The sequence below is a fragment of the Cyprinus carpio genome, chromosome B3 (genome assembly GCF_018340385.1).
Source record: "Cyprinus carpio isolate SPL01 chromosome B3, ASM1834038v1, whole genome shotgun sequence".
Lineage (NCBI taxonomy): Eukaryota > Metazoa > Chordata > Actinopteri > Cypriniformes > Cyprinidae > Cyprinus > Cyprinus carpio.
Window position 1 is genome coordinate 2,353,258 of NC_056599.1, and position 27,200 is coordinate 2,380,457.

Here is a 27,200-nt window from a genome sequence, read left to right on the forward strand (position 1 = left end):
AAAGCTGAACACACCCAGTGGGAACAATTTGTTCAAGATGCATGATGATGAGGAAGACCACTGTGACGAGCCCTCTCGGTGATAATGGACAGATGCACCCTGGAAAAACATGAAAAATCAGTGAATTAGTATATAAGTCCTCTGAATCCATTGCAGATTTATCAAGGTAAAACAGGCACGTGTGTGGTGCGTGTGTTGTGGGGGGTTATGATAATCACGTTTAAAGACTCTCCTTAACATAACATAGACCCACTGAAGCTCAAGCAGGGCTGAGTCTGGTCAGTACCCTGGATGGGAGACTTTCTGGTAAACTAGGTTGCTGGCTGGAAGAGGTTTAGTAAAGCCGCAGGGTGGTGCTCACCCTGTGCTGTGGTGGTCCTAGCGCCCCAGTGTAGGTGACAGGGACACTAAATGACTGGCAACACCACAGCACCATCCTTCAGAGGAGATGTTAAGACTCTGTGGGTCATCAAAAATCCTATGACAGCTTCTCGTTAAGAGTAAGGGGTGTAACCCTGTGTCCCTGGCCCTTGTCTAAGTAGGGCCTCCTAATAATCCCCACCACACTTGAGTTGGCTCTGTCCGCTCCGTCTCCCCTCTCGTCCTGCGTTGTAGCTGGTGTGTGGTGAGTGCACTGCTGCTGTGTGTGCTTGTGGCTGCTTGTTGTAAGCATCCAAGTGGATTGCTGCACACTGGTGGTGTTGAAGGAGAGCCCCCCCCCCCCATCCATTGTAAAGCCACTTTTGGTGTAAAGCAAGTACACAATAAAGCGCTATATAAATGCCTTCATCTCATAATCATGGTCATTCATGCAGTCAATGAACCTTTTTGTCTTTGTTCGTCAATAATGTTTATGCAACAATCAGATAGTGGGGATATTTTTTTTTTTTTACACAGCAAAGGACCTTATATTGTTAAATCTATCCCGAGCTAGTGGTGTCCACTCACCCGTGGGGTGATTGTACAAATGGAACTCTTTGTATTTGACATTAACCTCCACATAATCTGTGAGTAAGCAGTACACAATCCAAGTGATTTATAATTGTAGAAGACAAATGTGGTTACCAATCAAATTTGAGAGATCTAGTACACGCATCAATATTTATAGGGCCTTGCCAGAAGTATTCATACCCCTATCATCTGTAAATGCAATGTTTCTTGATGCAGCCTTATGTTAATCCTGCTTTCCAATACACCATAATGAACAAAAGACAAAAGCACATTTGTGGACAACTTTGCTAATTGTAAAATAAAATTGGGCCCAGGAGACTCGCCTCGACCGATGCTTTACATTATAAAAGCGTTTAACAACACATAAACATTGTTGAAAGCTTTAAAATGATTTATGTCAGTAAATTTAACTGCCCTTTTTTATATTATTCAATACTTATTCCCAAATGCCTTATACAACATTTAACAAGTTTTGACAGAACTTCTCTCCTTCTTCATTTCTGAAATGGGCAGCAAAATAAACTATAAACATTTTTTGCTTGTGAACTCATCAAGCTTATATCGAACTTGCGGTCAGGTTTAAAAATATGGAAAATGAATGGCTCTTACAGCAAACTGCTTGTAATGTTTCCTCATTTTGTTTCGTTCAACGAAAAAGCATCTGTGGAACATGAACAAATCTGAATGTAATAAGCAGAAAAAAAAAAGCCAAAGACTTCTTTGGGCTTTCTATCTAACGAGTCAACACGCAGTTCTTTTCAGCTCTTTTCTATCATTAAAACAGGTGACCACTGACCCCTTTGTTGACACAGCTGATTTATTAACTACTTACTAGGTTGATAATAGGCATTGAAATAGTTACTATAGCCTGTATTTTTTTCTGGTAATAGCACTTTGTGTAAACTCTCGATATACACAAACATCTTCAGAAATGAACACGTTTGGGACTGCAGAACACCAAGAAACAGAAGAGCCAGAACAATGTGTAATATCACTCTGACTGGAGGCGTCTGAAAGAAGAAAGTCATATACACCTAGGATGCCCATTTGAGAGGTGAGTAAATCATGGGGTCATTTTAAGTGTGCTTTCAAAATCAAAAGCATTTTTATTGCTGAAATAATTAAACAGTTTAAAAGCTAACAACATTGTGAGAGAAATCATAAACCATGGACACTGGATTCTTGAGACACGGGACCAAAAACAAGGTCCTTGCAATTGTAACTGTTTATTACGGTTTAAACAATGAAAAATATTTTCAATTGTAAATGTTAAAAGTGTTGATAGATTAATAATAAAAGGTATTTCAGAGACAACTATCCCCTTCATTTTTTATTTTTCATCCATTACTATATTAAATCTATTCACCTACTGTCTTCTCACATAAAAGAACTGTGGTCCCCAGAGAAGGGTTCAATCATTACATAAAAATGTAATAACATTGATTTGTTTTATGATTTTTTTATGATGAAAAGGAGTTTGTTTTTATCAAAAGCACCACTTAGTAAAAATCGGTCATCTCAAAGCAAGGCTGTTTTTCAAGGACAATAACGTAATGTTTGATAAGATTTTTTAAGTTGTGTCCCAACTTTTTTTTGTCTACAACACCGTCAGACTTCATTTCACCAAAGTAATAAAATCAGGCAACATCAGGGACAGCTGTCACTATAAAGGACCCCCTTGCCCCAGTCCATCGTGTCATCAGTGGTCCGCAGGCTCTGGTAAGATTTTTATGGTTTTAGTATCTTTTCAGTCCCTAATGTTTCATATTTCTTGTGTCACAACCTTGATATGTTACACCATCTCCGAGATTCTGGGGAAATATTTTTTGAAATGTTTAGGATCATTTTTATTCCTCCTGAAGCAGTTTCGATAAGCATCCATCAAATTCTGGTGAACGAGTGTCCATATGTCACCAGTGTTAGATTTTTTCTGTCTGACGTTGGGGACAGGCCGAATGACGCGAGTTCACTAGTCTTCCCCACAACATGTAGTCCTTCATAGTTTTTGTGGTTTTCAAGTCATTTTTTAATTATATTAAATATAACATAGAGTTGCACTTTATTTATATTAAATATTAAATAGTGTTCATTTTTTCTAATAATGTACAAATACTAAAATACTTATTTATATTAAGCAGAAGGTTGAGCGAACATACGATTCAGGAACACATAACACTGGATAACACACATCTGTTCTATGCTCCCGGAAGGAAACAGATGAAGATCAAGGTAAACTGTACTTTAAAATTTGTCTTCCGGGAAAACATGCAAGGTATCTTCTGTTGCTTCCGAAGGGCAGTACTAAATGGAATCCCTCAGTTGTCCTTCCTCAGAGTTGAAAAGATGGATCTCAAAACCGTTCAGTCACTGCTGGAAAGAGTTCAAATATGTAAAATGATGCTGGAAAACTGAAGAATCTGCAGGACCTGGAGGATTTTTTCTGAAGAAACAGAGCTCAGTTTAACAAATGTAACTTTTGGAGAACACCACCTAAGTTGAAATTAAAATTATTTATTATTAAATTATTTTACATGGTGCTTTAGTATATTGATAAATATATAAAATAAGTGTACTTATGTAAAACACAATAAAATCATAATTATATAAAAAGGTATGGTTAAGTAATACTTAATTAGAACATTATCATAAAGTGCATTTTATAAAGCACTCTCAAGTATGTTAAGACCTATTGTCATTAAAGTGTACTGTCTTTAAGACACTTAAGTGGGCCTTAATTTAAATTTATATTTTCTGCAAGTGCACTTTTTTTTTTTTTTAAGTATACTTTTAAGATTTGAAGTACACAAAAGTACACTTTGTATGCAATTAAGCACACTTCTTCTTCACAAGGGAGTGGTGGTTTTGTAGACAAACAATAATGCCCTGAATTTTATGTGAGCAGCTACTGGTAGCCAGTCTAAACTGATGAACAGAGGTGTGACATGCATTCTTTTTGGCTCATTAAATTTTAATCTTGCAGCGGCATTTTGGATTAATTGTAGAGGTTTGATAGAAGTGGCTGGAAGACCTTTCCAGGAGAGCATTGCAATAGACCAGCCTGAACAGAACAAGAGCTTGACACAAGGAGCTGTGTTGCATGTTCTGAAAGAAGGGCCGTGATCTTCTTAATGTTAAATAAAGCAAATCTGCAGGACTGAACAGTTTTAGAAATGTGGTCTTAGAAATTCAGCTTATCATCAATCACAAACTCTGGCTGTTTTTTGAAGGAGTTATGGTTGAAATGAGCCTAACTGGATGGTGAAATTTTGATAAAGTGATGGGGTTCTGTTGAAATCACACAAGCAGTTCTGTCTTAGCCAGGTTGAGTTGAAGGTGATGGTGAGGGTGATGGGTTTAGTCTCAGCCATTAGACGTCACACCCACGGACCGTTGGCTAAACATCTGAATGCATATGGGGACAACAAAAGTGGTAACACTTCTGGAGTGTCAAAAGTCATCGTCAGATTGGTTGAATTCTACAGGATTTCTGCGAGACGTGTGTTGCATTCCCTTAAAAAGTTTCTGTCCGGAAACAAAGATACCGTTGTGCCAAAACCCCTCAAGAAAGAAAGAAAGCCGTGGTGTTTATCAAGGATCAACTACAACTGGAAGCTGGATTTTCAAACGTATGTGAAATATTTAAGTTTGCAGCATAGAATTATTCAAATACGCGTCAAAAGAGTTTTTACACACCCGGTCTGGCGGTTTATTGTCGGCGACATTTCCATGGCCTCGAAACGCGGTGATGCTGAATGAAACGAACTGTGATTGTTTGTTTGAAACAAACATGGTCGTCAAATGGCCCCTCATGGGGGGGGCCTTGGCCAAAACAAAAACTGCCATGTCCATTGCCTACACGCAGATAATGTCTGTTAGACATGCTGGAGATGCGAGCACACGCTATCGTCATATCATCCGGATGGAATGAGAGGTAGAGTTGAGTGTCATCAGCATAGCAGTGATATGAAAACCCATGTTCCTGAATGACAGAACCTAATGATGCCATGTAGACAGAAAAGAGATGTGGTCCAAGAACTGAGCCTTGGGCCACCGACCCCAGTAGCCAGAATGTTTGTGACACCTCACCTCTCCAAGATACCTTGAAGGACCTATCTGAGAGGTAAGACTCAAACCACTGGGCGTGCAGTAGTTCCTGAGATGCCATTTTCCATTTCCAAAAGGTGTGGACATGAGGATCTGTGTGGTTCCCATATCAAAAGCAGCGTGGACAGATCCAGCAAGATAAGTATAGAAGATTTGGAATCTGCTCTTCGCCACCGTCTTAGGGCTTCAAGAACTGAGAGCCAAGGCGGTTCTGGATTAATGTCCACTTCAGGAAATTAAGATTGGTGCTGTCTCGGAGGTTGTTCAGTGTGAGAAGGCAGAGACTTGTTGAAACACAACTCGTCCAAGGAGTGTTGCAATAAAGGTAAGGGGGTAAACCGTTCCTGTATTTCTCTAAAAGGATTGGGTTTTAAGACTGGGTTTCTTAAGAAGTGGGTTATACAAGCCTGTTTAATTGTTTGAGGAAAAAACAACAGTGTGAAGGGATGTGTTTATGTGCAGTGAAGTTGCAGACACACTGCTGAGAAGAAATGGATTGAAAGTAGAGGAGAGGGAATAGGATCAAGCAGAAAAGTCATAGGATGATTGGAAAGGATAAGTTAAGAGCTTCTGCCTCAGAGAGTGAGGAGAAGGATTGAAAACCAGTCTTCTCTAAGGCTGGTCTTTCAGCTGTTAGAGTTGATGAAGGAGGGGGAGGCACAGTGACAAAGGAGGGAGTTTAGGCGAATTGTTCATTGTTCATTTTGTTTGTTATAGTGGTGTCCCTTTAGCAGTGGAGACATTAGCATAGAATGAAGAGGAGGCGTGATCGATTTACATTAATGTCAGTAAGGATTTTGTGAGTTGCACCATACTATTTGTGCAGCTCGGAGCTTAGAACAAGGTTTCTGGAGGACATCAGTTTAGCCAAGGGGCAGACGAGGTGGGTGCGAGCTGGCATGGGAAGACAAAGGGGCGGGGGGGGCCCCAGACCAGTGTCTAAACAATATTGAAAAAAGTGTGGCGGAAAGTATCAGTAGCTAACTGTTTAGGGAGGAGCAATCAGCAGATGGCCAAAACCACTAGCAGATAGCCGGAGGAGGTTAGAAGTGCGCATAGCTTACGTCGAAAAGTGACATTTGGAGTGTATGTGTTGTGTTAGGAACCATGTTGAGGTTAAGATTGAGGAGGAGGAAGTGATCCGAGGTGTTCAGTGGAGTAACTAGTAATGATCAGTGGAGCAAGGTGTCGTGTTTAAATAGTGTCCAGTTGGTTGGATTTGTGAGTATCATTAGTTTAGGGGGACCAACGTGGCCGTTTTTTTTCGTCCCGGACACGTCCCTGGCCAGGATTTCTAAATATGTCTAAAATATCCAGGTTTTGTTTTTCTTGTTAGACAATTACGGAAATCCTGGCCAGGTACCACCGTCCGGGGGAAATGGAACATATGGGCACCCTAACATAGTTAACACTCACTTGAGATCAAAAGAGGCCAGCCGGAAAGGTTTGAGAGCTTCCACAAAGTTGCCCTACATGTCCTGGGGGTCAATTAAACAACTATAAAATGGATTTTAAGAGGGTGGGTAATATGGCTTAATGTGATTCAAAAGTAGCTGTTTGATACTCAGAGATGGTAAAGGATTTTTAAATTCCAATCATTAGAGATAACAGACCAGTACCTCCACTTCCTCCGTCAACCTCAAATTATGGGAGAGTGCTGGATTATCCTCTGGGTTTGATTCAGTCTTTGTCCAGTGCCATGAGATTTAGTCTTGAATGTAACAGAAGTAATAAAAATCTGCTTGTTTACAGCCAAAACTGGCAATTCCAGAGACCAATAGAAAAGAGAAAGTGTATTACGTAGACATAGGAAAAGTGCACAGGTTGTTAGGTTGCACTGCCTACAGTGTGTGATGCGTTGTGGTTTGTGAGTGGTAGTGATAGTAGGGATCTGGAAACACATAGTAAGTATTGGTTATAAAAACAGAAAACAGAAGGGAAACAAGTATCATGTGATCATGCCAGGCCAGTAGTTGGTGATGTTTGAACATGTATATGCATGCATATGATGTCATCTTTTTCACAATTATTTATTTGTTAGTTCACACAAAAACAATAACAGTATTGTTTCAAAAAAATCTTTTTTTTTCCACTGTTGTTTGCACTGTTCTGTAAAATGTGCGGCCAAAAATAAATAAATAAATAAATATAAATAAACTCCCTAAAGGTGTGAGAACTCACACCCATCAGTCCAACTGGGATCAGAGATCATCCGTTGTGTGTGGTTAAGATGCCAGTTCCTCTTCTTTCTTCAAGCGAGTTTCTTAAATAACCCTCTGCGGTCAAACACAACTGAGTTCTCACAGCCAGCCATAACATGTTTTTTCCAAACCCCAACAGTGCAGATCACTGCTCTGAAAATATTATACCAGTCCACATGATTTGTGGCCAAGTATAGTAACCCATACCAAGAAATTTATGCTCTGCATTTCACACAACACACACACACACACCACACACACACACACCACACACACACACACACACACACACATCCGGAGCAGTGAGCAGCCATTTTTGCAGCCATTACATAATCGAGCCCACTAGTTTAAAGAATCTTTATCCTCTTTGTGCAGTTCATGAAAATCATTATGTGACAGAATGCAGATGAATGACAAATGTGTTATATCTGTTATTTTCATTGATATATAACACACAGTTGGGGGCTCCTTATAGTAAATACTCCACTGTCTGTAAAATCGCCCCTCAACGCTCACGTCATATTTCTCTACATTATTCCACTAATACAGTCCCGTTCTGGAGTGACTGAATTCAGACACTGAGCTGGAATGTTTTTCCCTTTTGTTGTAGATAATCATTTGACACTGAGAAAAACTGGCAGATCCAGTAGTAAGGAAAGATTTATCATGACCTAGCTTGTATAAATGAATGGAAAAATATTTTTCACCATATATATACATGTTAGATCAGGCCTATTTTATTATTGACAAAATAAAACATAATATTAACAAACACTGCTCAAACGATTCAAACACCAATTATCATTGCTGTCACATCATGATGAACGCTTACATCATCAGGTAGCTTTGCCTGTTCTCATAATTATGCAAGCTGACAGTTAATTAGCAGCTCGAGACGAAAGAGGAAAGTTGTTCAAAAAGCATAATCTGGATCAGATCGAGCTGGTTTTGATATCCAGGATCAGGTTATCATCTGCACTTTCTAATTGGATGACAATGATCCAGACACAAGACTTTTTCATATGGACCAGATCTGAATCACTAGTGCTCTACGGAGCCCCTAAAGGGACATGCTGATGGAAAAAAAAAAATCAGTAGTTTCTCAAAGTTTTTGCATTGCATTCACACACAGAAAACTTTGTGTTTGCTCACAAATAACTCATTTTTGACTGGTTCATATATGATGAATTTGCCAATGTAGTTTACAAACGGTGATAAATATTATATTTAATTTAAAGTATTTCTTTAAATGTTTAATATTTGCAGCTGTTTGGGGATTATGTGTTGATATATATATACGTACAGTATGTGTGTGTGTGTGTGTGTGTGTGTGTGTGTGTGTGTGTGTGTGTGTAATGTCATATTTTTGTACGAGTTTTAAAGTTTTACTTAAATTTTATTCGTGAAATCCACCCTTTGCTGGGATCAGTAAATCCTGATCTTTTTTTTGTATCAAATGTATCCCAATCTTTTCTAAAAAGTTCTGAACAACACAAACTGATGATTTGATCCCTGATCAAAACCAGACTGGATTTTGTGACCTAATGACACATTTTCAAGATTTTGATCCGATCCGACAGCTGAAATCTGACCAGATCACTTTTGAACATCCGGCTCTAGATGATTTAATGCAGAATGATCTAACAGAGTAAAACCTCTCCTCCTTTTTAACTTTACTCTGCAGATCCTGAATAATAATAATAACACGCAGACAGCTACTGTACAAAACACATGACAAGCTGACCAGAATCACCAATAACTACAAATAAATCAGAGCTTGTTTCTTTACATGCCTGTGAAAGACACTGCTATTATATTATATAATGGCACTGAATCAAACCATCAGAGTCAAGGTTTGTATTCCTCTGCTGATGTGGTTTCTGTATGATATTATTTGTGTGATTTGTGATGGTTCTTGTTCACAGAGGATTAAAGGTTGACTGCAGTTTATTTTCCTGAGCTCCCAGCTTTTGTTCCTCTGATAGAAGCGTAAGTCACTTGTTATCATCACGCGAACCTGAATCAACATCACAACACTGTTTCAACCCACAATTATTACAGCATGAGGTCTGAGCTCAATTCAAGACACCGATTTATATAAGAATAAAACTAATACAGGGTCATATTGAGGGAGATCAAGAAGTGTTTGCTCACCTTGTTCTTTTTGGCTCTGTTTTTACTGTAACGCAGTAACTTCAGTATAAGTCACATCACATCAGCCTGCTCCTAAACATCAGTGAAAATACAGCAGATCAAGATATTAAAAGCCCATCCATCACTACTGTGTGAAGCAGGCTCATTATTTTACTGCAAATGTTTTAGTGTCAAATACTGTATGTTGTTTAAACCTACAGGTTTAGTGAAAATCTGTCATACAACACGAGGTTATGGAAAATTACCACAGTAACTAGTCAATATACACAGATATGAAAAATATACACAAATACTGAAGATGAAATCATATTGTTCACTGTGAGCAGGACGAATGGAATGTTAATTGTGTCATTGGTTCCATTATTTATTTCTATCTGTGAGCTTTGAGCAGAAACAGTAGAAACACACTAACTTGTGCTGATCTAATGTGATTAATAAGAGTGAGATATTTCAGAGTCAGTGCTCTGTGGGAGCTTATGGTTATTAATAACTCATAGATCAACAAAACTCACCACAGAGTCCTCAGTCTCTCTTCTGACATCTGAAAAATAATGCATGAGGACAGTTATGATCAAAACTGTATCTAATGCAGATGACAATCGATTTCTAAAAGAGTCTAGAAGAATTCTAGTGCTGTAGAATAGAAACATTATTTCTGTTTAACTCAATGATTTCTCATTTTATCTGTAATTTTTTTTTTTTTTTCGGCTGTTACATAATATGAGAAAGTCTAAAAACTCACCGGCTCTTTTTTACGAATCAGCCAAAGAATCAGAGCAGGAAGAAGAAGAACGAACGAAGCGCCGACAACAATCACAATCACAATCACTGAGAGAGAGACGATACAGAGACACAACTATATTACTGTTTAACCAAATACAGAAAAATAGCAAACTACCAATGATAAATGACACATTTATTCTTAATTAATCACAAAAAAGAAGAAAACCTGATACTTGTGATGAGTGTTTTATAGTGAGTTTATTACAGCTGTGCTTGTTCTCTGAGCTGCTGTCACTTCATACTTCAGTAGCTATAAAGTCTTAAAGCTTACAGTAAATATAGTCAGTTAAAATGAACTAAACAACTGACCGAGCAACACTGTGAACACTGCAATCAATAGTGCATGTTATTAATACTGACATTCTCTAAGCTCATTTTCACTACAGTTTAGGGTGACCATCCTGGATAAATTTACTTTGATGTATTCGGGGTTACGAGGGGGTTAAGTTTTTTGTTTGCTGTGTGCGCATGCGTGGGAGTGAGTGACACAGAACTAGTAAAGTGATTATCCGTTCAGCCGTGTGTGCTTCATGTTTAATAACTAACTGAACTACTCCAACATAACACATACGTGCCATTTTTATGGGACAGGTCCTTGCCAGGATTTCTATATTGCCTAAATATCCAGGTTTTGTCTGTTTGCGCTGCGCAGATCGATCGTTGTATGACATCTATGTACCGTGAGAGCTATAGAGAGCAGACAGCTCTGTTTGAATCGCTCTCGCTGTACTTTGATGTCATTCATGATCTGCGCAGCGCTTGCTTCCGATCAAACACACCTCATATGTAGCACTGATCTATAATAGAGAAATTCTTGTTATTCTTGTAAATGACAAGCAGCAATCTGTTTCTGGATATATTATGTGTCAGGTGAATTCGCTCATTAACCACATGGACCCTTTAAACCCATTTACAACATTTCAAGTTAAGTTTTTATTAAAAATAAATAAATAAAAACATTTTTGTAAAACATATTTATTTGAAATATATTTAATATATTTAAATCTACAGAAGAACAAATGTTTCAGCTGAGAAAGTCATGCTGGTTTCAGTTCTACTAATAATCAGGCTGGTGTCTGATATACAGTGTTGCCATGGACACCGGTGAATATTAGGGGATATCTGATGGCTGAATGCTACAACTGACCAATCAGTATCAAGCATTGTAGAGAGTTGTTTATATGAGCTGAAAGTTATAGACATGATTGTTTAAGATCGTGTGGGTGAGAATGACGTCCTCGTTGATATTTAATAAAGTTGCTTTTCACATAACATTTAGATTCTAGTGTGAATTCAGTTTGATTCTAGTGTGATTCTAGTGTGATTCTAGTGTGATTCCAGTTTGAATTCAGTGTCTGAAATGAGGAGGATGTACAAACACACCTTGATTCAGAGAGTTTGATGAGGTGCCTGGATTCAGTGTTGATATAGTTGACTCTACAACTATTAAAACAAAATGGAAATAGAAATATCATACATTAGTGCATGAAGACAGCATTAAGACGTTTCTTTTACAAAGTACTGTAGTCCAGAAGGTTATATCAGTTATGGTGCTGAAAGCTGTTATCACTAACATGGAATGACTTTGTATGTTTAATAAATGCTCACTATATGATTTTAAACATTTAAGCAATAACCCTCAATTCTATCATTGACATATACAATGTGAGAATATTATTTTCATATGGTCTTTTATGTGTGGGGAAAAAAAATTATTTAGGTCTTCAAATTCAATTGTTTGATAAGTTCTTGCTCTGTAAAGCACTGAAATAATGATTCTAGTGTGAATTCAGTTTGATTCTAGTGTTTCTAGTGTGAATTCAGTGTGTCTGAAATGAAGATAGTGATTCTAGTGTGAATTCAGTTTGATTCTAGTGTGATTCTAGTGTGAATTCAGTGTGATTCTAGTGTGATTCTAGTGTGAATTCAGTTTGATTCTAGTGTGATTCTAGTGTGAATTCAGTGTGATTCTAGTGTGATTCTAGTGTGAATTCAGTGTGATTCTAGTGTGATTCTAGTGTGATTCAGTGTCTGAAATGAAGATAGTGATTCTAGTGTGAATTCAGTGTCTGAAATGAGGAGGATGAACAAACACACCTTGATTCAGAGAGATTGATGCGGTGCCTGGATTCAGTGTTGTTGTAGCTGATGTTACAACAATTAAAACAAAATGGAAATAGAAATATCATACATTAGTGCATGAAGACAGCATTGAGACATTTCCTTTACAAAGTGCTGCAGTCCAGAAGTTTTATATCAGTTATGGTGCTGAAAGCTGTTATCACTTACATGGAATGACTTTGTATGTTTAATAAATGCTCACTATATGATTTTAAACATTTAAGCAATAACCCTCAATTCTATCATTGACATATACAATGAAAGAATGTTTACATCAGCTCTTATATGTGGGGAAAACAAATGATTTAGGTCTTCAAACTGAATTGTTTGATAAGCTCTTGCTCTGTAAAGCACTGAAATAAAACAGAAATGCATCCATACCCTCTTGATGAGTAAATACAGATGTGTGTGCAGCTGCAGTCGTCTCAGAGTTTGGGGTGGTTAATGAATTCTGATTGTCTGTACAAATTAAAGAATGCATTTTTAGTTCACATACACCATTTATTTCATTTTGGGAAAAACCATTGAAGTTTGTTCACTGATCATCTGTACACTAGGGATGTGCATCTCGTAACTCAGGCTGATACAATACACATCTCGATGCATAGCCAACAATACGATACATTAAAGATACATATGAAGCAGCTACCGATGTGATGTTACAATGCAGTGCGATCCAATTCAATTCAACACAACGCGATTCGATGCAATGGAGAAAATATGATCACTTTTAATGCCTTGAGGCCTGTTTCATAAAACAAGTTTACCAAATAAGCCAGGCTTATTACAGGTAGTTTGACTCATTGTCAAATGATTTGGTTGCATAAAGCAAATTTAACATCAGCCTAGATCAAGCTTAGTCACTGTGGCAACTTATGCTGGAAAACTGAGCTGGTGTAAAGACTAAACTGTCAGACTGAGTTCCTCTAACACCGACCAATATGAACACAATGATATTACTACTCTCTCACATACTATTATTAGATTTTTTTTCTAGCCATGCAGCCTTTCTCTCTGGTTTAATGACAGCTGTACCTTTTATAGTTTGCAGAACAGATAGTAGATTATTAGAACATTACAATCTAAAATTGCTCTTTAAAGCATTAAAATTACTAAATGAAAAGTTAAAATCACTGAATTAAAAATTAAATCCATAATAAAATGAAAAAATGACTATATTTTTAACTGCTATAAGAAACACATTAATTCATTTGAGCTTAGTAATTTGTACTGTACTTGCTTACATTTGATTTATCTATTAGTTTAGAGAGGAGAAATCAATCTACATATGAAATATTGACACAGATTATTGGTCACTTTCTAAACAATAAAAGTATAGCGCATCCATTAGTAATTATATATAAATGAATCATTTTTTACAGATGTAAATATGTTAGAAATGATACATCATGATATAAATGCTGAACTGTAGCCGATGCACACTTTTTAAACCGATGCACCGAGCGAATCGGGGAATCTTCCCATCCCTACTGTACACTGTGTGAATGGGTGTTTTTTTTATTTTGTTATTTATACTGTATTTAAGCATCAGACAACTGTTAATTTAATGTCTTTTAGGTTAAAATTAACTTAATTACTCTGCTGATTACTCTGAAATAATTTTGTGAAAGTTTTCACCGATCTGTCTGAAAAGAGTGTTTTACTCTCATCACACTCTGTGTGTTGATGATAATGTGCTGCTGAAGCCTGTGACCCTGGTTTCTCTGTAAAGTTGTTTACTCAAGGACTCAAGCAAGGGTTAAAAGACAGAAACTGAAGTGTGAAACATTTCACAAACCAGAGTCTAATCCTGCATCAGTGGGTGATTGGTTCAGACACATGTTTTGTTCTGCTGGTTAAAAGTCTCCTCACATCCTGATAGCAGTCATTAAGTTAAGTGCTCTAAATATATTTATATGTATTTATATCGTCTGTAGAAGGTGTCCAATCATATTCCTCAGTCCGAGGATTACGATTGGCTGTCCTGCCTGTCTGTCAAAATATGTATTTTCAAACCTCTACACACAGACCTGTTCACACAGACATGATTCGTCATCAGTGCATTCATTATGATATTGCAGACCAAGTGAGAATGGAAGGGTTATTATTGTAATATTATGCTCTTTGTACTGTAATGTTTTCTCACTGGTGAATGAGATATGAGGTCATAAGTCTTCGTATACATTTCATGGCTTAGATCACTACTGTTTCACAATGCCAATATGTATGAAACCGTCAGAGAGTCAAACTGATCTATGAAAGTATTCACAAATCTACTGAGTGTGAGCAGAGTGTTTTCCCCCAGAACAGACCATGTGTCAAATGATAATGTCAAGGCCTTTAACATTTAAAGTCTTTTTCTGTAAAGCTGTTAACTTTGAGGCACAAGAGAGGGTTAAATGAAGGATCTTATAGAGCTGATGTATCTAATGACATGAACCGCTATTCATTGACTCAATTTCAATATTCAATTTTTCATTATTAGAAAAGATAAATGCAGTGAGAAACAATGAAACACTGAAAAAATTTTTTTAAACAATCGTGAACATTTTCACATATCAGGCTATACATAAAACAAGTGATTTTGCCTTGACAAAGACTGCATGTTTTATTTTGGAAATAGCGGTTAAACGTAAAGAACATCTATTTTCCACAATTCCAGGAATAATAAAAATAATAAAAAAATTATATATATATATATATATATATATATATATATATATATATATATATATATATATATATATATATATATATATAATATATATATATATATATTAAACTGTCAAATAGTTTGCACACAAGTTTTTAAAGTAGCTCCTACAATGTACAATTAAGTTGGTTGTACTAGAGAAACTGAAGTAAATTGGATAAAACTACTTTCAGTAAAAACAAAAAAACAAAAAAAAGTTATCTCTTGTATATGTTTGCTTTACTTTGTGTTGTTATGTTACAATGAAATGAAACATTTGGCTTCAGTTGAGTTTATTCAGTGTTTTAGTTACGGCGGGTCAGTTATATCGAGCAGATTCTAGTATATTCACGTCTGTGTTTTAGTTACGGAGGGTCGGTTATATCGAGCAGATTCTAGTATATTCACGTCAGTGTTTTAGTTACAGCGGGTCGGTTATATAGAGCAGATTCTAGTATATTCACGTCTGTGTTTTAGTTACGGCGGGTCGGTTATATCGAGCAGATTCTAGTATATTCACGTCTGTGTTTTAGTTACAGCGGGTCGGTTATATCGAGCAGATTCTAGTATATTCACGTCTGTGTTTTAGTTACAGCGGGTCAGTTATATCGAGCAGATTCTAGTATATTCACGTCTGTGTTTTAGTTACGGCGGGTCGGTTATACGAGCAGATTCTAGTATATTCACGTCAGTGTTTTAGTCACGGCGGGTCAGTTATATCGAGCAGATTCTAGTATATTCACGTCAGTGTTTTAGTTAGTTACGGCGGGTCAGTTATATCGAGCAGATTCTAGTATATTCTGTCTGTGTTTTAGTTACAGAGGTTCAGTTATATCGAGCAGATTCTAGTATATTCACGTCTGTGTTTTACTTACGGCGGGTCGGTTATATCGAGCAGATTCTAGTATATTCACATCTGTGTTTTAGTTACGGCGGGTCAGTTATATCGAGCAGATTCTAGTATATTCTGTCTGTGTTTTAGTTACAGCGGGTCGGTTATATCGAGCAGATTCTAGTATATTCACGTCTGTGTTTTAGTTACGGCGGGTCAGTTATATCGAGCAGATTCTAGTATATTCGCGTCAGTGTTTTAGTTACGGCGGGTCAGTTATATCGAGCAGATTCTAGTATATTCACGTCTGTGTTTTAGTTACGGCGGGTCAGTTATATCGAGCAGATTCTAGTATATTCTGTCTGTGTTTTAGTTACGGCGGGTCGGTTATATCGAGCAGATTCTAGTATATTCACGTCTGTGTTTTAGTTACGGCGGGTCAGTTATATCGAGCAGATTCTAGTATATTCACGTCTGTGTTTTAGTACGGCGGGTCAGTTATATCGAGCAGATTCTAGTATATTCACGTCAGTGTTTTAGTTACGGCGGGGTCAGTTATATCGAGCAGATTCTAGTATATTCTGTCAGTGTTTTAGTTACAGCGGGTCAGTTATATCGAGCAGATTCTAGTATATTCACGTCAGTGTTTTAGTTACAGCGGGGGTCAGTTATATCGAGCAGATTCTAGTATATTCTGTCTGTGTTTTAGTTACGGCGGGGCAGTTATATTGAGCAGATTCTAGTATATTCACGTCAGTGTTTTAGTTACGGCGGGTCAGTTATATCGAGCAGATTCTAGTATATTCACGTCAGTGTTTTAGTTACGGCGGGGTCAGTTATATCGAGCAGATTCTAGTATATTCTGTCTGTGTTTTAGTTACGGCGGGTCAGTTATATCGAGCAGATTCTAGTATATTCACGTCAGTGTTTTAGTTACGGCGGGGTCAGTTATAACGAGCAGATTCTAGTATATTCTGTCTGTGTTTTAGTCACGGCGGGTCAGTTATATCGAGCAGATTCTAGTATATTCTGTCTGTGTTTTAGTTACGGCGGGTCAGTTATATCGAGCAGATTCTAGTATATTCACGTCTGTGTTTTAGTCACGGCGGCTCAGTTATATCGAGCAGATTCTAGTATATTCATGTCTGTGTTTTAGTTACGGCGGGTCGGTTATATCGAGCAGATTCTAGTATATTCACGTCTGTGTTTTAGTCACGGCGGGTCAGTTATTATCGAGCAGATTCTAGTATATTCACGTCAGTGTTTTAGTTACGGTGGGTCAGTTATATCGAGCAGATTCTAGTATATTCACGTCAGTGTTTTAGTCACGGCGGGTCAGTTATATCGAGCAGATTCTAGTATATTCACGTCAGTGTTTTAGTCACGGCGGGTCAGTTATATCGAGCAGATTCTAGTATATTCTGTCTGTGTTTTAGTTACAGAGGCTCAGTTATATCGAGCAGATTCTAGTATATTCACGTCTGTGTTTTAGTTACAGCGGGTCGGTTTTTATATCGAGCAGATTCTAGTATATTCACGTCAGTGTTTTAGTCACGGCGGGTCAGTTATATCGAGCAGATTCTAGTATATTCACGTCTGTGTTTTAGTTACGGCGGGTCAGTTATATCGAGCAGATTCTAGTATATTCACGTCAGTGTTTTAGTCACGGCGGGTCAGTTATATCGAGCAGATTCTAGTATATTCACGTCATTGTTTTAGTTACAGCGGGTTCAGTTATATCGAGCAGATTCTAGTATATTCTGTCTGTGTTTTAGTTACGGCGGGGCGGTTTATATCGAGCAGATTCTAGTATATTCACGTCATTGTTTTAGTTACAGCGGTTCAGTTATATCGAGCAGATTCTAGTATATTCTGTCTGTGTTTTAGTTACGGCGGGTCGGTTATATCGAGCAGATTCTAGTATATTCACGTCTGTGTTTTAGTTACGGCGGGTCAGTTATATCGAGCAGATTCTAGTATATTCACGTCATTGTTTTAGTTACAACGGGTCAGTTATATCGAGCAGATTCTAGTATATTCACGTCAGTGTTTTAGTTACGGCGGGTCGGTTATATCGAGCAGATTCTAGTATATTCACGTCATTGTTTTAGTTACAGCGGGTCAGTTATATCGAGCAGATTCTAGTATATTCACGTCATTGTTTTAGTTACAGCGGGTCAGTTATATCGAGCAGATTCTAGTATATTCACGTCATTGTTTTAGTTACAACGGGTCAGTTATATCGAGCAGATTCTAGTATATTCACGTCAGTGTTTTAGTTACGGCGGGTCGGTTATATCGAGCAGATTCTAGTATATTCACGTCATTGTTTTAGTTACAGCGGGTCGGTTATATCGAGCAGATTCTAGTATATTCACGTCAGTGTTTTAGTTACGGCGGGTCAGTTATATCGAGCAGATTCTAGTATATTCTGTCTGTGTTTTAGTTACAGCGGGTCAGTTATATCGAGCAGATTCTAGTATATTCACGTCAGTGTTTTAGTTATGGCGGGTCAGTTATATCGAGCAGATTCTAGTATATTCTGTCTGGTGTTTTAGTTACGGCGGGTCGGTTATATCGAGCAGATTCTAGTATATTCACGTCATTGTTTTAGTTACGGCGGGTCGGTTATATCGAGCAGATTCTAGTATATTCACGTCAGTGTTTTAGTTACGGCGGGTCAGTTATATCGAGCAGATTCTAGTATATTCACGTCATTGTTTTAGTTACGGCGGGTCGGTTATATCGAGCAGATTCTAGTATATTCACGTCTGTGTTTTTAGTTACCGCGGGTCAGTCATATCGAGCAGATTCTAGTATATTCACGTCTGTGTTTTAGTTACGGCGGGTCATTTATATCGAGCAGATTCTAGTATATTCACGTCTGTGTTTTAGTTACGGCGGGTCAGTTATATCGAGCAGATTCTAGTATATTCACGTCTGTGTTTTAGTTACAGCGGGTCGGTTATATCGAGCAGATTCTAGTATATTCACGTCAGTGTTTTAGTTACAGCGGGTCAGTCATATCGAGCAGATTCTAGTATATTCACGTCTGTGTTTTAGTTACAGCGGGTCGGTTATATCGAGCAGATTCTAGTATATTCACGTCATTGTTTTAGTTACAGCGGGTCAGTTATATCGAGCAGATTCTTGTATATTCACGTCTGTGTTTTAGTTACAGCGGGTCAGTCATATCGAGCAGATTCTAGTATATTCACGTCTGTGTTTTAGTTACAGCGGGTCGGTTATATCGAGCAGATTCTAGTATATTCACGTCATTGTTTTAGTTACAGCGGGTCGGTTATATCGAGCAGATTCTAGTATATTCACGTCAGTGTTTTAGTTACGGCGGGTCAGTTATATCGAGCAGATTCTAGTATATTCACGTCAGTGTTTTAGTTACGGCGGGTCAGTTATATCGAGCAGATTCTAGTATATTCTGTCTGTGTTTTAGTTACAGCGGGTCAGTTATATCGAGCAGATTCTAGTATATTCACGTCAGTGATTTAGTTATGGCGGGTCAGTTATATCGAGCAGATTCTAGTATATTCTGTCTGTGTTTTAGTTACGGCGGGTCGGTTATATCGAGCAGATTCTAGTATTCACGTCTGTGTTTTAGTTACGGCGCGTCAGTTATATCGAGCAGATTCTAGTATATTCACGTCAGTGTTTTAGTTACGGCGGGTCAGTTATATCGAGCAGATTCTAGTATATTCTGTCTGTGTTTTAGTTACAGCGGGTCGGTTATATCGAGCAGATTCTAGTATATTCACGTCAGTGTTTTAGTTATGGCGGGTCAGTTATATCGAGCAGATTCTAGTATATTCTGTCTGTGTTTTAGTTACGGCGGGTCGGTTATATCGAGCAGATTCTAGTATATTCACGTCATTGTTTTAGTTACGGCGGGTCGGTTATATCGAGCAGATTCTAGTATATTCACGTCAGTGTTTTTAGTTACGGCGGGTCGGTTATATCGAGCAGATTCTAGTATATTCACGTCTGTGTTTTAGTTACAGCGGGTCAGTCATATCGAGCAGATTCTAGTATATTCACGTCTGTGTTTTAGTTACAGCGGGTCAGTCATATCGAGCAGATTCTAGTATATTCACGTCTGTGTTTTAGTTACGGCGGGTCAGTTATATCGAGCAGATTCTAGTATATTCACGTCTGTGTTTTAGTTACGGCGGGTCAGTTATATCGAGCAGATTCTAGTATATTCACGTCTGTGTTTTAGTTACAGCGGGTCGGTTATATCGAGCAGATTCTAGTATATTCACGTCAGTGTTTTAGTTACAGCGGGTCAGTCATATCGAGCAGATTCTAGTATATTCACGTCTGTGTTTTAGTTACAGCGGGTCGGTTATATCGAGCAGATTCTAGTATATTCACGTCATTGTTTTAGTTACAGCGGGTCAGTTATATCGAGCAGATTCTAGTATATTCACGTCTGTGTTTTAGTTACAGCGGGTCGGTTATATCGAGCAGATTCTAGTATATTCACGTCATTGTTTTAGTTACAGCGGGTCGGTTATATCGAGCAGATTCTAGTATATTCACGTCAGTGTTTTAGTTACGGCGGGTCAGTTATATCGAGCAGATTCTAGTATATTCACGTCTGTGTTTTAGTTACGGCGGGTCAGTTATATCGAGCAGATTCTAGTATATTCACGTCAGTGTTTTAGTTACGGCGGGTCAGTTATATCGAGCAGATTCTAGTATATTCTGTCTGTGTTTTAGTTACGGCGGGTCGGTTATATCGAGCAGATTCTAGTATATTCACGTCATTGTTTTAGTTACGGCGGGTCGGTTATATCGAGCAGATTCTAGTATATTCACGTCTGTGTTTTAGTTACAGCGGGTCAGTCATATCGAGCAGATTCTAGTATATTCACGTCTGTGTTTTAGTTACGGCGGGTCAGTTATAACGGGCAGATTCTAGTATATTCTGTCTGTGTGTTTTAGTTACAGCGGGTCGGTTATATCGAGCAGATTCTAGTATATTCTGTCTGTGTTTTAGTTACAGCGGGTCGGTTATATCGAGCAGATTCTAGTATATTCACGTCTGTGTTCTGTTCATGATTGTGGTGAAGAGTGGAGCTTGAGCGTGTAGGTTGTGTGTGTCAATGTTGTCTGTGATTGTCTGATGGGACACACACAGACTGTGTACTCATTGTATATGGAGTGGTAGTCCAAAATTATCTTCAGTTTCAATATGCAGCTAATAGAGCACATACACTGAACAAATAAAACACTATTTATCATCACAGCGACATTAACATATTCACTGCATGAAGAAACAAAAACACTTATCAAACAACTCTCCCATAAAACTAACCACACACTCTACTCTTCAGCACAAAACTCTTTGTAAAGCCCAAAATATCTAAACTTTAAACACTAACAGGTCTTTCCTTTTATAGTTTATTTAAACAACTCTTTCATTTTAAGTTTAAGTGATTACATGCATTTGTTAACATGGACAACAGAGGATTCAGTAAACCTCACAACAGTGAAGGTGTATTTTTTTTACTGTACCTGGTGTAGAAGTTGCTGGTGTTGTTGTAGTTGAGTTTGTGCTGTGGACTGGAGTCTCTGCTGTTGTTGAATCAGCTCGAGCTGAAAAGATGAATGTTCAGATGCATCAGACTACAGAATTTGACAATTATATTTTAATTAGTAAACAACAAACAATAACTCTAGCATTGTCTATCATTATATTAGCACATTGAAGACTCTTCCACATATGATTGATGAGATTGTTTTTCTCACCTGAACTCTTGTCAGTGTATGTGGCTGAGGTCTTGACTTGATCTCTGCGAGTAACTTCACATCTCCACTCTCTGTTATGATCTTCATTCAGGAGTGTTGTAGTCAGAGAGCTGATACAGTGATCTGGAGCTGATATCTGATATCTGGAGTCTGATCTCGTCAGTTTATCACCAGCCTGGTTCACCCAGAACAGATTAATTCTCTCAGAACGGATCCAATCATCACAAGAGACTCTTTCATATGAATACAACTGACAGAAGAGAGTCACAGAGCGGCCTGCACTGATCTCAGTCTGTGAGGATGATGAAGATGATGAAGAGACTGAAACACAAAATAACACTCAAATCACACACTCTTCAATCATCATGAGAGTTTAAATGAAGAATTTGCTCTTTTTAAATTGACCACATAATCATAAAATTACCATGAAGAACATGCAGATAAACACGAGCATCAGTTCCTTGTTGTTGATCATTCACATATTGTCTGCAGATGTAAGATCCATAATCTTCTTTTATGATGTTTTTGATGTTCAGAGAGCAGTCAGGCCCCAGACTCAGTCTCTCATAACTCTCTGTGTTATTTTTCTTTATCCCTCCAGCAATCAGTTTTACTGCTGATAAATGACTGAATCTGTTATAGTTCCATGTAGTTGATGTACAGTCATGAAGAGCATTATTACAGGGCAGACGGACATTTTCACCAGAACTGATGAACACATGAGCATCATCCACTCCACTGAGACCTGAAACACAAGAACATCTGAGTGATCATTATACTATATATTAATAAATGAAAACATAAAACATACCAGCATTAAAAGATTCAGATCATACAGTCTTTATTTCCTCACTTAATGCAAACACACTCTCCAGAAGAAACTGTTTCTCTTTATCAGAGAGCTGATCGAATAACAAACACACTCTTAACATGAAGATAATTCAGCAGATGTGTGTGAAACTGTCTAGTTTTAGTGGATCAGGAATAATCCAGTATGTTCTGTTTGTAACACAATAATAAACTGATCATGTTCAAATGAACTCTTTCTCAGATTAATTCACTAAACGTCTTGAAGAGTAAACAGATGTCTTTACCTGTGAGAAGTGAAGAGAGAAAGATCAGTCCCAGCAGACACAAGTGACACTGATCAGTCATCTTCTCTTTCTGTCAGTCTTCCTCTTCATTATACGCTCTCAACTCTTTCTTTAAATACTCTCAGCTCCTCCTGTGTTTGTTCACTTCCTCTGATCTGTTTTAAATCATGCTAAAGCTGCTATTTACTGACAGAGCTGGGTAGGTAACGGATTACATGTAATCTGAATCACGTAATCAGATTCCAAATATCAAGTACTTGTAATTAGAGTAAACTACTTTTTAAATATTCGTAATCAGAGTACAGTTACTTTTTTATGGATTACATATTATTTACACAATGGTAAAAAGTTGTTTACAAATCATTGATTTTCCTCCTTAATTTCCTTATTTTTAACGTTTATATTTTTTTCATAATAAACCTGCTACTTATATACGTTCGTGATTCTTCAAGTTTTTCCTTTTTTTGGGGGAGGGGTTAGAATAGCGCTCAGAAGAAATCAGCAACAAGATAATGGAAAATAGAGGGGAACGGAGCCTTTAATCACTGGATGTACTGACATCATTTCATAAAAAAAAATAGTAATAATAAGTTGCTGTCCACTGAAATCTTTGACCTAGCAACGTTATTGCTGGGAATTTCATGTTCTTTTAATATATTTTTATAATGTTGATTTTATTCATTGCTTCATTGTTACTACCTTATGCACTTCAGGTGTTTTGTGATGAAATATTGGACTTATAAATGGTCTTTATATATATATATATATATATGTGATGTTTTTCATTGATACATTCATATACACTTCTAGAGTTTTTTTTAGATTAAATATTTGACCTAGCAATTATATTGCTGTTAATTTCATGTTTTTCAATATTGGTTTTTGTAATGTAGCTGTTTTCTAAATTTACTTTATAAGTAAATATGCTTTAAAATCATAAGATGTGATTTTGTTTTATTCAGTGTTACTAGCAAACACTAACAGCAAGGTACATTAGTGTATTTTGTAAGTATTAACTGCCCATACATTGCACTTTAAAAATAATCTATTGTGGCTCTTGTTGGTGAATTAAATATATTTTTTGGACTATATTTTTTCTTTGTATCTGTCAAAATAGTACAAGATTAGGCTAATTCAATTTATGTAAAATAAGGGTTAGCACAAATGTAATCTAAATGTAATCTAAAAGTAATCAGATTACGTTACCAAAAATGTGTAATCTAAGAGATTTTATTACTGACTACAAATTTTGTCATGTAGTCTGTAATCAGTAACTGATTACAATTCATAAGTAATCTACCCAGCTCTGTTTATTCATACAACGCCAGGTGTGTGATGGAGAAGTGCTGCTTCACATTGTGTGTGAAACATGTTCATCAGTGTGAGAACTGCATATTAACCAACAATTGCTCTGAACCTGATCTATGTTAGTTTCTCATCTTTCTTTCAGTAGTTTCCTGCGTGCCATTAAATTCTACAAATAAAATCATGAAGTTATTATTGATGAAACTGGTTTGTTACTGAAAATGTTTCCACTATCCATGACTCGCTTGTAGAATATTAATTCTAAAACAGTTTTTAGAAATACTAAAACAAGTATTTTGAAATGATTAGCATCAATTCCAGCTTGGTCAAAAGTCTTCACACACACACTACATGAGCGTCTCTAAAGTGTTTCTACTCGTGGATTGTAATGTGCTTCTTTTCTCTCTCCAGCTCTGAGAAAACACATCAGACCCAGAGTAGTTTTATTAACACTACAAACACTAAACAGTAGGGCTGTAGTACTCGGTCCGGACTGGAGACATTTTCTATCGTCTCGGACTTGTCTCGGACTCGTTGGTGTTTGCTCTCGGACTTGGTCATTGGACTCGCCAAATGTTCTCGTTGGTCTCGACCGAGTCCAGCAAAATGTGTTTTTCTCCTTCAAAACAAAACCACATTTGCATGTCGCACCTGAAAACGCATGGAAAAGCACTCTGTAGCCTGCGGTCTATGCTTGCGCTCCAGTGGCGTCTGCTGTTGCTAGGCAACAATGACCTGCTCTCCATGAAGACGCAGAAGTTTCAGCAAATGATAAATGGATTTTCAGCACTAAAAATCCCTTGCAGTAGCTCTGCTAATAAATTCATTTCAAAAATGGCTATCCTCGTACAGCTATGATCAGCTGTTTCTCCATCTTGGCTTAACTTTCAAGTTTATTACAGGAAAGGATGAAGCTGATGATTCATTGATTCATTCCCCCCCCCCCCCCCCAAATGACCAGCGGTGCACTTGCTGCGTTCTGAAAAGTTTAGATGTTTCTAATTTAATTTTCTACCTGTTAGATTGTGTTTTATTAATGTCTACACCTACCCCAGCCTTAAACTTACCCTTTACAATAATGAAATGCTAATTAATGTTGTACAGCAGGACAAAAATTACGCTGTATTTATTTGTGCATGCCCAGTAGAGCCAAACGTATCCCTTCTAGCCTTAACTGCGTGCTATGCGCGTCAATGCATCCTGAGCTTTGCGTGTGTGCGCGCTGCGCCCAGTAGCGGTTTTTGGCAGTATGTTTTTCATGATACATGCGGAGCGGCACGAGCAGTTAAAAAATAATAATCCTCTGCGCCGCCGCTGCGCTGCGTGGTTTTCTGTTATTTATCATTTCACTGTGAGGGGAAGTGGCAAATTGGCCGCCCCTGCTTGCTGAGAAGGTGCCGTGCACAGAAATCTGTGTGAGAAGGAGAAGGGAAGCGTGGCGCGGCGCGGCGCTGGGGACAGGTTTCACCATTGAAACTGTTTTACAAGTTCAGTTTATTATTTATTTCCATCAGTTGGGTTTAACGACTGTAGGGCGCCGTAATTAGGCTAAGAGCAGAATTTTGGGCCAAATCCAAGATGCAAGATGTTATTTATGTTTGTCATCGTAGGGGGCTAGCAACGTTATATGAGCATCACAACAAGCAAGTGAACGATGAAGTTCCCTGTGCAGATCTGTGTAATTATAGATTTTAAATGTGGCATAACTTTTATGAAAATGGTATTTGCATAACCAACATCTCGCGTACAGTTTGTCCATAACCCGTATATGGGGTTTTCAAATACCCAAAAAATGACCTTTTCTGTTAGCGCAGAACGGGGCATTGATTTCCTGATCTCGAGGACATCAGGATTAAATCATGTTTATCATGCTATTTGGGAGACCGAATTAAATATGGAAATAAAATATAAATGTATCACATCAATATTCCTATGAAATATTCGAGTATTTATTATTAAAATATGGTTGCGCAATATAATTACGCGTAATTAGTACATCTCTTGAGCATTGAACTGTTGGTGCGGCAAAACAGCATTGACTATGCCAAATTAAATATGGGGCCGGTGGTATAGAGACATTGCATTGGTTGGGAATTATTAATTTATTGGGCGCATTTTAGCCAGCAAGTGCATAATAGTAATAGGGTGATATGCAATTCATTCATGGGTTAGATCTTTCATAAGCAAGGGTTGAGAAGCATCTTTATAGCCCAAATTTTGGTTAAAAAAAATCCTAAAACCCAAGGAGATATTGGTGATTGAAAAAAAAAAATCCTATTTGTTATTGCCTATACAGTACATATAATTCCATGTGATTTTATTTTTTAAACAACTGAGTCCTAGTGTCCACTACAGAGGATATACCATAATATATGAATAAAATATCATTTTTCAAATTTTTTTTTTAAATTTTTTTTTTTTTTACCATTTGTTTCTTATGATCTAAACAACGTGATGACATGAAAAAATTTTTTTTTTAAAAACTCTCTGCTCTTGTTACATTTTTAATATATCTGATTGTATACATTTCTGGCACATTTATGTACATAGTGTATATTTATTTAAGTTCTGATAACTTATTTTGTGCAGAATTGTGTTCATTGTCTTTTGGCAATGTTGGAGGTGGAGATTGTGCACCTTAAAAAGTGTGATTCCTTTTGTAATTGCAATAGTTAACTGGATTCTCTTAAGTGTGTTTTTCTAATGAAGGATTTGTGCAACTGAGAAATATAATTTTCTCTTTCACTTATGTTGTGTAATATATATATTAGTGGTGGGCCGTTATCGGCGTTAACGTGCTGCGTTAACGTGAGACACTTATCGGGCGATAAAAAAAAAAAAATATCGCCGTTAATCTATTCTCAAAGTTGGGTTGGGAGCTGGGTCTATACTACGCAAGCTATGATGACTTTCACCGTGATAGTTTAGCGCGGATGTATACCTAGACAATGCACTGTGAGGGGGAGAGAACGATCCTCGAAACTGTGTTGTATGCCTACTGTGAATTACCAAGGCCTTCCCAAAAAAACCTTGACAAGACTCCACGCCTGTTTGTGCCACAACTCCTCTGCAGTGCGTATGCAGTTCCGTGTGACAGTTACGTATGTGGTGCGAAGCCCACGGACCATTGTGCTTTCACTCAGGACGCGTTTTGCAGTCACGCTACTAATCCGCGGCTGTTTTAGTCCCAAACA

General features: G+C 37.6%; 1 protein-coding gene across 1 annotated transcript; it reads right to left on the reverse strand.

Moving 5' to 3' along the window:
* Positions 1-10,037: 10,037 nt before the first annotated feature.
* On the reverse strand, positions 10,038-22,846 carry LOC109073794. The gene is made up of 9 exons (XM_042721117.1): positions 22,702-22,846; positions 22,032-22,352; positions 21,608-21,928; positions 21,374-21,454; positions 12,696-12,773; positions 12,291-12,338; positions 11,577-11,636; positions 10,153-10,238; positions 10,038-10,043 (listed from the first exon to the last, which is right to left on the reverse strand). The coding sequence occupies exons 1-9, from the start codon at positions 22,760-22,762 to the stop codon at positions 10,038-10,040; spliced, it is 1,062 nt and encodes a 353-aa protein (XP_042577051.1). The 5' UTR covers positions 22,763-22,846.
* Between the last annotated feature and the right edge of the window lie 4,354 nt (positions 22,847-27,200).

Coding starts and splice junctions, on each gene's coding strand:
- LOC109073794 (XM_042721117.1), bottom strand. CDS start 22,762: ATGACTGATCAGTGTCACTTGTGTCTGCTGGGACTGATCTTTCTCTCT. Junction 12,339..12,695: donor TGTATTTACTCATCAAGAGG/GTATGGATGCAT, acceptor TTGTAACATCAG/CTACAACAACACTGAATCCA. Junction 11,637..12,290: donor ATCAATCTCTCTGAATCAAG/GTGTGTTTGTTC, acceptor TTGTTTTAATAG/TTGTAGAGTCAACTATATCA.